The sequence below is a fragment of the Lutra lutra genome, chromosome 4 (assembly GCF_902655055.1).
Source record: "Lutra lutra chromosome 4, mLutLut1.2, whole genome shotgun sequence".
In the NCBI taxonomy this organism is placed as follows: Eukaryota; Metazoa; Chordata; class Mammalia; order Carnivora; family Mustelidae; genus Lutra; species Lutra lutra.
In genome coordinates this window covers 122,011,127-122,024,147 of record NC_062281.1, presented here as the reverse complement: position 1 = coordinate 122,024,147, position 13,021 = coordinate 122,011,127, and the positions used below count along the sequence as shown (strand labels likewise).

General features: G+C 39.1%; 1 protein-coding gene across 1 annotated transcript; it reads left to right on the top strand.

The window, feature by feature from the left end:
• Positions 1–4,760: 4,760 nt before the first annotated feature.
• Positions 4,761–6,951, top strand: LOC125097492 (RNA-binding protein EWS-like). The gene has a single exon (XM_047725093.1). It carries the CDS (start codon positions 4,807–4,809, stop codon positions 6,772–6,774), a length of 1,968 nt encoding a protein of 655 aa, XP_047581049.1. The 5' UTR covers positions 4,761–4,806; the 3' UTR covers positions 6,775–6,951.
• Positions 6,952–13,021: the final 6,070 nt, after the last annotated feature.

The following is a 13,021-nucleotide window of genomic DNA, read 5'->3' as shown; positions in this document are numbered from 1 at the left end:
GAGAGAGAGGGGGAAGCAGGCTTCTAGCTGAGTAGAGAGCCCGATGCAGGGCTCGATCCCAGGACACTGAGATCATGACCTGAGCTGAAGGTGGAGGCTTAACCCACTGAGTCACCCAGGTGCCCCACGATATAATATTTCTTATAGCAAAATGTTTTTATTAGGGACGCCTGGGTGGCTCAGTTGGTTAAGTGTCTACTTTTGGCTCAGGTCACGATCCCAGAGTCCTGGAGTCCCTCATTAGTCTCCTTGCTCAGTGAGGAACCTGCTTCTCCCTCTCCCTCCACCTGCCACTCACTCGCCCCCTGCTTGTGCTCTTTTTCACTCTGACAAATAAATAAATAAATAAAATCTTGAAAAAATGTTTTTATTAGTATTTAGCAATGAAAGAAAAAAATAAATTTAGAGCCTTTCTTTAAGTTTTCCTTGTTTATAATTACTTCAAAGCAAAAAATCTTTTATAATTATATTTTGTAACTCTAAGTAACAGGAGCACAATATTGGCAAAGGAAGAATCATTACAAATGTTTTCCTAAACTGGTGGAGGTTAAGGAAGTTTTATTTAACAAAGACAAAGTGTTTTTCATGTACTATTCATTTAACTCCAAAAATAATAGTCTATCATGTTGTTTTAGAAATGTTTTTATTTGGTACCTAGTGTATTCAGCTTCTGAACTTATTTGAAGTTCTTAGGAAAAGTCTCATTTTAACATTCTGCTACACATTGTGAAAAACAAAAAGTTATGGACGCACTAGCCCTTTTTCAGCTGAAAAAGACGTGTGTTGATTTTTCTTATTCATAATTAATCTAAGAGAACAGTTTGTTCAGAATTACAGTGCCAACAATATATTTGGTTACATATGCTTATGTATATATCTTGGTATGCATTATATATATATGGATATAGATATAGATATATGCTATGTATACTTATGTACATAAGAGAATGACAGCAGCAACACAAGGAATGGGGAGGAGGAATTGGGCTTATTTTCTTATTTTAAAGTACACTACTTGTGAAGTGGTAAAATATAATATTATTTGAAAGGAGATTTGGATAAGTTGTAAACATATATCATGAACTCTAGAACAGGGATGCCTAGGTGGCTCAGTTAGTTAAAGTGGGTGTCTTTGGCTTGAGTCATGATTTTAGGGTCCTGGGGTCGAACCCCAGGTTGGGCTCTCTGCTGAGCAGGGAGCCTGTTTCTCCCTCCACATGCCTCTCTCTTTCCCTCTCTCAGATAAATAAATAAAATCTTAAAAAAAAAATTCTAGAGCAACTGCTAAAAAGTGAAGAAAAAACACCCATATGCAAAGAAAGGAGAGAAAAATAGAATCATAAAAAGCTAGGTTAAAACCACAAAAAGGCAGAAAGAGAGAGGAAGGCAAAAATAGGAACAAAAAACAAGAGCAACAAACAGAAAACAGTAACAAATATGGTAGATATTGACCTCAATGTATTGATAACCATTTTGAATGCCAATGGTTTAGATGAGAGCAAAGCAGAGAAGTAATAGGAATATTATAATATGTGCAAACCTATGTATTGTGTAATATATAGTACCATATGAAAAATATATTAATAAAGAAAGTATGCCTAGAGATGAAGAGTGATGCAGAAAATAATGAAAATCCCAGTTTTCAGGAGGATTTAAAGCTGTTAATTTTTGTTAACTTTTAAAATTTTTTCCAAAATATAGACTCAAATAAGCAAAAATGGGAATAACTATAAGAATAGAGAAGACTACAGTTATAAAGAAACATTTACAATACTGTGACAATTTGCTAGATTGAACCTGTAAAATGCAGTAATATTGAAGATTTGAGCATCATGATTAGCAAAACTAAACAAATAGTTATTTACTATCTATCTAGATAATTGTGCTAAAATATGGTAGAAAAATATTTTTTGGGCTCAAAGGATTTCAATCAAGCAAAGCATGGTTTACTTTGTTACATGTTAAGAAACTATAATGAAAGGATAAATGGAAATCCCCAAATATAATTTAAAAATTCCACTTCTAAAAAAATACTATGGGTCTAAGAAGACTTATGATAATGACTAAAATACTTTAACCTGAAAAATACTGATAATCCTTATATCAAACTTATTGGGTATGGGTAAATCACTTCTCATTGTGAAATTCATCATATTAAACTCAGTATGGGGGCACCTAGGTGGCTCAGTGGGTTAAGCCTCTGCCTTCAGCTCAGGTCATGATCTCAGGGTCCTGGGATCAAGCCCCGCATCTGGCTCTCTGCTTAGCAGAGAGCCTGCTTCCTCCTCTCTCTCTCTGCCTGCCTCTCTGCCTACTTGTGATCTCTGTCAAATAAATAAATAAAATATTAAAAAAAAACTCATATATGAAGGAAGAATTAGTTAAATACTGATCTCAAGAAGTTAGAAAGTGGACAAAACATGTAAGAAAGAAAAATAAAAAATAATGCAAGAATTTAATAAAATAGAAAACAAATATGAAATAGAGTCAAAGAATCCAAAATGTTGCTCTTTGGCAAAGATTAATAGGTTGATAAAATTGTAGTAACTAATAAAGTGAACAAAGGTATGAGTTCTTCTTTTTCTCTAAGCCTTACAGAAAGGACCAAATATTCTAAAAACTCATAATGTTTTACCCATCTAGGAACTGACAATACATGGCAAACAGGTAAACTGAGTTCTCAAGACACCAATCTCTTTAGAAGAGACATGCTGCATAAAGTTTTAAATCTTTGACATAGCACAAAGGTAAGAAGAAATCAACTAAAAATTACTGATTTTTAAAAGACTGAATTGGAAGTACCCTGAAAATTTAGAATTTTTGCAGCCTCCTGACACAATGAGAATGCACACATTCTCACAAGATGTCATATGAGAATGATTCCAAGAGTTGCCTGATTTCAAGCTTTACTACAAAGCTGTAATCACCAAGACAGCATGGTACTGGCACAAAAACAGACACATAGACTAGTGGAACAGAGTAGAGAGCTCAGATATGGACCAGCAACTCTATGGTCAAATAATCTTCGACAAAGCAGGAAAAAACATACAGTGGAAAAAAGACAGTCTCTTCAATAAGTGGTGGTGGGAAAATTGGACAGCTACATATAGAAGAATGAAACTTGACCATTACACCATACACAAAGATAAACTCGAAATGGATAAAAGACCTCTATGTGAGGCAGGAATCTATCAAAATCTTAGAGGAGAACTTAGGCAGTAACCTCTTCGACATCAGCCACAGCAACCTCTTTCAAGACATGTCTCCAAAGGCAAAGGAAACAAAAGCGAAAATGAACTTTTGGGACTTCATCAAGATCAAAAGCTTCTGCACAGCAAAGGAAATAGTCAACAAAACAAAGAAGCAACCCATGGAATGGGAGAAGATATTCGCAAATGACACTACAGACAAAGGGCCTGTATCCAAGATCTATAAAGAACTCCTCAAACTCAACACACACAACAGATAATCACATCAAAAAATGGGTAGAAGACATGAACAAACACTTCTCCAAAGAAGACATACAAATGGCTAACAGACATATGAAAAAATGTTCATCATCGTTAGGCGTCAGGGAAATTCAATCAAAACCACATTGAGATACCACTTTACACCAGTTAGAATGGCCAAAATTAACAAGACAGTAAACAACAAATGTTGGAGAGGATGTGGAGAAAGGGGAACCCTCTTACACTGTTGGTGGTAATGCAAGTTTGTACAGCCACTTTGGAAAACAGTGTGGAGATTCCTCAAAAAATTAAAAAGAGAGCTACCCTATGACCCTGCAACTGCACTACTGGGTATTTACCCCAAAGATACAGATGGAGTGAAAAGAAGGGCCACCTGTACTGCAGTGTTCATAGCGGCAATGGCCACAGTCAACAAACTGTGGAGAAAACCAAGATGCCCTTCAATAGATGAATGGATAAAGAAGATATATGGTCCATATATACAATGGAATTTTATGCCTCCATCAGAAAGGATGAATACCCAACTTTTGTATCAACATAGGCGGGACTGGAGGAGATTATGCTGAGTGAAATAAGTCAAGCAGAGAGAGTCAATTATCATATGGTTTCACTTACTTGTGGAGCATAAGGAATAACATGGAGGAGATTGGAAGGTGAGGAAAAGGGTGTTGGGGGAAATCAGAGGGAGAGATGAACCATAAGAGACTGTGGACTCTGAGAAACAAACTGAGGGTTTTGGAGGGGAGGGGGTTGAGAGGTTGGGTGAGCCTGGTGGTAGGTATTAAGGAGGGCATGTTTGCATGGAGCACTGGGTGTGATCCATAAACGGTGAATCTTGGAACACTGAAAGAATAAAATAAAGTTTAAAAAAAATGCTTAAAGAAAAAGAATAGTAAAAGTAACTATAACTACAATAAGTACTTAAGGGATAAATAAAAAGATGTAAAATACAACATTAAAAACATGAAACTTGGGAAAGGATTTAAAAATTAGGTGCTTTTATAATGCATTCAAACTTGAGTAACTATCAGATTAAAATAGACTGTGATAGATAGATGATAGATAGATGATAGATAGATAGATAGATAGGAACTTCATGGTAACCACAAACCAAAAACCTACAATAGATGCACAAAAAAATTAAAGAAAAGGAAACCCAAAATAACAATAAAGAAAGGCATCAAGCCACAAGAAAGAAACCAAGAGAAGAAGAAAGGAACAGAGAACTACAAAAATAATCAGAAAAAATTTTTCTAAATTACAATAGATAATACTTATAAATAATTACTTCAGAGAGGGAGACGGATGTTGAGAGAACGAGAAGGAAGGAGAGAAAATGGCATCCACGGATTACAGTACATACAGCCAAGCTGCAGCCCAGCAGGGCTACAGTGCATACACCGCCCAACCCACTCAAGGATATGCACAGACCACCCAGGCATATGGGCAACAAAGTTATGGAACCTATGGACAGCCCACTGATGTCAGCTATACCCAGGCTCAGACCACTGCTACCTATGGGCAGACCACCTATGCAACTTCTTATGGACAGCCTCCTGCTGGTTATACTACTCCAACTGCCCCCCAGGCATACAGCCAGCCTGTCCAGGGGTATGGCACTGGTGCTTATGATACCACCACTGCTACGGTCACTACCACCCAGGCCTGCTATGCAGCTCAGTCTGCTTATGGCACTCAACCTGCTTACCCAGCCTATGGGCAGCAGCCGGCAGCCACCGCACCTGCAAGACCGCAGGATGGTAACAAACCCGCTGAGACTAGTCAACCTCAATCTAGCACAGGGAGTTACAACCAGCCCAGCCTAGGATATGGACAGAGTAACTACAGTTATCCCCAGGTACCTGGGAACTACCCCATGCAGCCAGTCATGGCACCACCATCTTATCCTCCTACCAGTTACTCCTCTACACAGCCGACTAGTTATGATCAGAGCAGTTACTCTCAGCAGAACACCTATGGGCAGCCGAGCAGCTATGGACAGCAGAGTAGCTATGGTCAACAAAGCAGCTATGGGCAGCAGCCGCCCACTAGTTATCCCCCCCAAACTGGATCCTACAGCCAGGCTCCAAGTCAATATAGCCAACAGAGCAGCAGCTACGGGCAGCAGAGTTCATTCCGACAGGACCACCCCAGTAGCATGGGTGTTTTTGGGCAGGAGTCTGGAGGATTTTCCGGACCAGGAGAAAACTGGAGCATGAGTGGCCCTGATAACCGGGGCAGGGGAAGAGGGGGATTTGATCGTGGAGGCATGAGCAGAGGTGGGCGGGGAGGAGGACGCGGTGGAATGGGCGCTGGAGAGCGAGGTGGCTTCAATAAGCCTGGTGGACCCATGGATGAAGGACCAGATCTTGATCTAGGCCCACCTGTAGATCCAGATGAAGACTCTGACAACAGTACAATTTATGTGCAAGGCTTAAATGACAATGTGACTTTAGATGATCTGGCTGACTTTTTTAAGCAGTGTGGAGTTGTTAAGATGAACAAGAGAACCGGACAACCCATGATCCATATCTACTTGGACAAGGAAACAGGAAAGCCCAAAGGTGACGCTACAGTGTCCTATGAAGACCCACCAACTGCCAAGGCCGCTGTGGAGTGGTTTGATGGGAAAGACTTTCAAGGGAGCAAACTTAAGGTGTCTCTTGCTCGGAAGAAGCCTCCAATGAACAGCCTGCGGGGTGGCATGCCGCCCCGTGAGGGCAGAGGGATGCCGCCGCCCCTCCGTGCAGGTCCGGGGGGCCCAGGAGGTCCTGGGGGCCCCATGGGTCGCATGGGAGGCCGTGGAGGAGACAGAGGTGGCTTTCCCCCAAGAGGGCCCCAGGGTTCCCGAGGGAACACATCTGGAGGAGGAAATGTCCAGCACCGAGCTGGAGACTGGCAGTGCCCCAATCCGGGTTGTGGAAACCAGAACTTTGCCTGGAGAACAGAATGCAACCAGTGTAAGGCCCTGAAGCCTGAAGGCTTCCTTCCACCACCCTTTCCACCTCCTGGCGGTGACCGTGGCAGAGATGGCCCTGGTGGAATGCGGGGCGGAAGAGGTGGCCTCATGGACTGTGATGGTCCTGGTGGGATGTTTAGAGGTGGCCATGGTGGAGACAGAGGGGGCTTCCGTGGTGGCTGGGGCATGGACCGAGGCGACTTTGGTGGAGGAAGACGGGGTGGCCCCGGCGGACCCCCTGGACCTTTGATGGAACAGATGGGAGGAAGAAGAGGCGGGTGTGGAGGACCTGGAAAAATGGATAAAGGCGAGCACCGTCAGGAACGCAGAGACCGGCCCTACTAGACGCAGAGACCCCGCAGAGCTGCATTGACTACCAGATTTATTTTTTAAACCAGAAAATGTTTTAAATTTATAATTCCATATTTATAATGTTGGTCACAACATTATGATTATTCCTTGTCTGTACTTTAGTATTTTTCACCATTTGTGAAGAAACATTAAAACAAGTTAAATGGTAAAAAAAAAAAAGAAAAAAAAAGGAAAAAAAATAATTACTTCAAATTTAAGTAGACTTAATACTCAATCAAAAGACATGGGGTAGCTATGTGTATAAAAAACAAGACCCACCTATATGTTGCCAACAAAAGACTCTCTTCAGATTTAAAGACACACACAGACTAAAAAGAATGGAAAAAGATAGTCCATGCAAATGGAGATGAAAATATAGTTGGAATAGCAATACTCATATCAGACAAAATAGTGTTCTTGAAGATTTATTTAGTTATTTATTTATTTGAGAGAGAGCACGTGAGTAGGGGGAGGGATGGAGGGAGAGAATCTCAAGGAAACTCCTTACTGAGTGTGGAGCGGGACATGGGCCTTGATCCCACCACCCAGGAGATCATGACCTAAGTGAAACCAGGAGTCAGACACTCAACCAACTGAGCCACTCAGGAGCCCCCAAGACAAAATAAATTTTAAAACAAAGACTGTAACAATGGACAAGGCAAAGGCAACAAAAGCTAAAATAAACAAATGGGATTACTTCAGACTAGAAAGCTTTTGCAGAGTGAATGAAACTATCAACAAACAAAAAGGCAGCCTACTGAATGGGAACAGATATTTGCAAATCTGATAAGGGGTTAGTATTCAAATTCATTAAAAAAAACATACACAACTAAATATGAAAAAGCCAAGTAACCTGATTAAAAAATGGGCAGAAGACTTGAATGGACATTTTCCAAGGAAGGCATACAGATGTCCAATAGGCACATGGAAAGATGCTCAACATCACTCATCATCAGGGAAATGCAAATCAAAACTACAATGAGATTTCATTTCATACCTGCCAGAGTGGCTTTGAGCAAAAAGACAAAAAATAATAAGCACTGGTGAGGATGTGGAAAAAAGGGAACCCTCGTACACTGTTGGTGGTAATGTAAAATGGTATAACCGCTATGGAAAACAGTGGGGGGGCTTCTCAAAAAATTTAAAATATTATTACTATATGATTTACAAATTCCAGTTCTGAGTGTATACACAAAATAATTGAATGTAGTATCTCAAAAGATATCTGTACACCTATGCTCACAGTAGCACTATTCACAATAATAAAAAGGTAGAAGCAAACTGAGTGTAATACAGTAAATGTATTACAGTAAGTGTGTATGTATACACCCACAATATGGTGTTATTCAACCTTAAGAAGGAAGGAAATTCTGACACCTGTTACAACAGGAATGAATCTTAAGGAAATTATTTTAAGTGAAATAAACCAGTAACAAAAAGACAAATAGTGTATGATTCCTCTTGTAAGAGGTACTTACAGGAGGTAGTCAAATCCACAGAGACGGAAAGTGGCTTGATGATTGTCAGGAGCTGGGGCGTAGGAGAAGTGGAATTGTTGTAAGGTGAAGAATCCTGGAGATTCCTTGCACAATGATGTGAATGACTTAACACTTCTGATGTATACACTTTAAAATGGTTAAAATGGGAAATCTTCTGTTATGCGTAGTTTACCAAAATTAAAAATTAAAATTCAGGAAAATGGGCAACATTTAGTAGGAGAGGAGAGCTCTGATAGAAAAAGGGGCATAAGAAAGCCTCAAGAACATTGTTAGTGTTGTTTTCTTCCTATTGAACAGTTTAAAATGTAAAAATAAAATTTCTGGCAAAAGTCTTTATCATAATAAAAAGGCCACTTGGGTCCTTTAATTATAAATATTTTGTGTCAAAACAAACAAGCATGTTCAGAACTTTTTTTTTTTTTTAAGATTTTATTTATTTATTTGACAGAGAGAGAGATCACAAGTAGGCGGAGAGGCAGGCAGAGAGAGAGAGGAAAGCAGGCTTCTTGCTGAGCAGAGAGCCCGATGTGGGACTCGATCCCAGGACCCTGAGATCATGACCTGAGTCGAAGGCAGCGGCTTAACCCACTGAGCCACCCAGGCGCCCCAAGAACTTTTGCCTCTTTTATGTCACAGGCAACTAATAGAAGTTAGACTCTTGCAGAATCACAGTGCTTGAAAAAATTGTTCATGATATTTGTTAAAATGGTCCTAAAGATTTTATTCAATTGGGACATCATGATAGGTATAGGTTCAGTACAGTGGGATTTTGTGGTAGTAAGAGAGATGGAGCTCAACTCCAAATGTAAGGAAAAGTGGGAATTTACTACCAAGAGGCAGAAAAGGGGAGGTCAGCAGAGAGAAAATTACTAAGAGGAATCAGGGCTGGGGAGGATTTTGGTTAACTGACTACATGTTTTTTGGTAAAGGTAGGCCAGTTTGATCAGATATCACCTGGGGGATGGTGGAAGATAACCCAATCAGATATTGAGGATGAACATGTATCAAGAGTGAGAGGTTCTGGCTAACTTGACTTAGTAGAATTCTTGCTAAAATGGAACAATGCAGAGACAAACATGAAGCCCCAAAGTCAAGCCCTCCTTGTGAAGAGAATTCAAAGAAGGCTGACTAAAGTTTGGTCAAAAGAGAATTATTGTCCCTGGACAATTTTACATTCTATCCAGAATTAAAATTTGTACCCAAACCATCAAGAGTGTAGGCTCAGAACCTAAAATGACACCAGTGTGTCCATAGACTTGGGGGCTATATTCAACTCCATTCTGAGAAAAATTGAGCCAGAGCTCATCAGTGGTGTTTGTTTCTCCTGTGGCCTTCCTTACTTGTTTGTGATTAACAATCTGTTAATGACTAAGCCTATAGTTTATCTCCATCTTTTTTATGAAAGTAAAGTCTGGTGTCAGTTTTAGGACAAATTTTGAAACTCTGTTTCTTGTTATTATAGGCGAGTTTGGAAAGGAAAATAAGGGCAGGGCTACTTGAAAATAGAACTAATGTTAAGAAATCACTTGCTTTTTCTTCTGATAAGTGAAGTCTATTGTTTATAGGGAGCAGTCAAACATAATTCTAGGAAGAGCTGAATTTTCCTGTGAGTTTTGTTTATAAAGGAACTGAATTTCCTGCATACCCTCCCAAGCCTTTCCTGGGAAAAGGACATTTTCTGAGTAGCTTCTATGTAGTGGGTTAGTGCTTTTAGATTAGATATTTATTGGTTAGACAATTATTTAATACGCAATGACTATTAAAAACTTTGTCATACATTAGGGTTTAACTGGACACATTTGAGTTATTTATAGTAAGATAGTTTGGATAGAAAAGGCTTCTTGGGATAATAGATTGTACCAATCCCTGGTTTGGACAAACGCCAGGAGCTTTTCATATAGTTGCTGGATGAAAAGGATGCCTTTTCCTGGTGACCAAATGAAGGAGACAAACCATGAGAGCAGTAGGTTGGAATTGGGGTAAATTATTTTATTAAAGTGATAATTTACTTTAAAGTACTTCAGAAATTGGGGCTCCTGGGTGGCTCAGTTGGTTGAACATCTGATTTGGGCTCAGGTCATGATCCTGGGTCCTGGAATCGAGTCCCATATTGGGCTCCTTGTTCAGCAGGGAGTCTGCTTCTTCCCCTGCCTTTCCCAGGTTCGTTCTCTCTCTCTCTCTCTCTCACTCTCTCAAATAAATGAATAAAATCTTAAAAAAAAAAAGAATAAAATACTTCAGAATAAGCAGTGTGCTCTATGTGTTCAGAGGCTAACTCCAATTTATGCCTTCCTGTGGTTAGTGAGGCAGTGAATTGCCCTCGTCTCTAAGGATCATCTTCAGAGCTGGTGATTTAACACAGGAAGCACTCTTTTCTGTGGCATAAGGGTTGGCTAAATAATGAAGTCTGTGGAGTTTAAAGTATGGAATGGATTAGGAGAATGGACAGGACCCGTTTACCCTTGTATGAATAAGACATAATGTATGGAAGGTCCAGTAGCTCAAGTCAGTTATGCCTTTTTCCAGGGATTGAAACTGCTATATCTTTTATATCTAGACCCCAGAGATCAGATAATCCAGTTATGACATGGTAAAGTGGGGCCCTGTTGGATGGCAGTTCATGTATTTATTCAATCAACATTTTTTTGAACACTGGGTGATTATAAGGTGGGCTCTGTGGTGGGAGCTAAAGATAAGATGAAGAAGACTAAGTACCCAAGAGCAACAGACAGAGGAGGAGACAGCTGTAAATAGGTCATTTTAATTTTACAACTACATAAAAAGTGCTATGGTAGGAGTGACAAGGCACAATGGCAGCACAGAGAAGGGTCACATCATCTGGTCTCGGGAAGTCAGGAAATAGGAGATCTGAAGGAAGAACAGAGGCTACCGTATAAAGAACATCAAGTAAGAAACCAAGATTATTTTTTCTTTTAAGATTTTTATTTGTTTGCTTGTTTATGTATTTATGTATTTATCTATTTATTTATTTATTTTTGAGAGTGAGAGAGAGAGAGATAACTAGTGGAGGAAGGGGCAAAGGAGAAGCAGACCCCCCTGCTGAGCAAGGAGCCTGATGCAGGGCTCGATCCCAGGACCCTGAGATCATGATCTGAGCCCAAGGCAGAGGCCATCTTGGCGCCCCAGAAAGCAGGGTTACGTTAACAAGCATATGTGTGGTGCAAAAACATAGAGTCAAGATAAAACATGTGAAACTTGTAAAATCAGAAGGAATTCATTCTAGCCATTGCAGAATCAAAAGCACTAGACAGCTAGAAAGAATTCCATACGATTGATCTCGAAGAAAAATTTCCTTCTCTTTTACTCATATTATCATTTTGAACTAGAACTTGGAGCCTATTCCAGAAGACTTTCTAAGTGAATTTTTATTTGAAAAGAAATTAGGGGCTAGAATTTTCAGGCTTTACTGAAAAATCCTAAAGAAAACAAGATGGGTGCATCTCTGTGCTTCATAGTTCCCTGTTCTACTGAGCAGACCCCTCCTGCTTCTCCCTATTCTTATAACCTAGTCTTCTGTCAAATGTGTTGTTTCTTGCAAATCAGGGAAGTGAAACGGGTAGCTGAGGGCTTTCCTTTACATAGTTCTTATTAGAAGACTTGATAAACTATATTTTCGACTTAGAGTTATGCACATTTTCAGTGGGGTTGTTTATCTTTCCTCATTGATTTATAAGCTCTTTATTGCTTAATGAAATATTCTCATTGGGATATAAATTGTGAATTTATATCCATATTTCTGTTTGTCTTTGTTTTTATCTTTTCTATGAATTACCTCATTATTTTTATGTAGGGGGATATGTTAATCTTTTTATCATCATTTTCACACTGACAAAGGACTTTACTATGATGAAACCATTTTTTAATCTTTTATAATCTAATTTTCCTTTTAAAATCTTTAGTACATCTGAAATTTGTTTTGGTTTATGGAGAGAGGTAAACTCCAACTTTTTTTTTGTTTTGTTTTCCAGATGGCTACATCTAGTCCAAATTCCATTTATGGAATACCACTTTTCCCTTCACTAACATGAAGTGTCAAATTTATTATATAATAAATTTCTTTCATGAATATTTGTTGAAATCTAAACTTTCAATAGTATTTTATTGATGTTTGAATATTCAGGTGCCGGGACCACTATGTTAATTATTGAGGTGTTTTAACATATAATTAGAGATACCTGCCCCTCCTTATTTTTCTCTTTATAGAATTGCATTGGCTATTTTTGCTTGTAGTTTTTTCATGTACACTGTAAAACAAATTTGTCTACTTTCAAAAAATGTACATGTACACTTGTACATGTATAAGTCATGTACATATACATGTACTATACATATACACATATCATATATGTCTTATAAGGATTGGCATATTTACTTTGATTTATTGTTATAAATTTTTGTGTTTTTCAGTAACATTTAAAATATATCTTTAAGTGAAGTTTAGGGATGCCTGGTTGGTTCAATCAGTTAAACATCTGCCTTTGGCTCAGGTCATGATCTTTGGGTCCTGGGATGGAGCCCTGCATGGAGCTCCCTGCTCAGCAGGGGGGGGTATCTGCTTTTCCCTCTCCCTCTGCCCCTCACCCTTGCTAGTGCTCTCTCTTACATGAATAAATAAATAAAATCTTAAAAAATTAGTTTATTCAATCAAAATTTGTTTGTCTTTTGTATGCCACGAGCTGATGTTTTCTATAACCATTTTTTTATGATTTATTTATGTATTT

Bases quoted from the DNA above. Each gene is read 5' to 3' on its own strand.
- LOC125097492 (XM_047725093.1), top strand. From the start codon at position 4,807: ATGGCATCCACGGATTACAGTACATACAGCCAAGCTGCAGCCCAGCAG.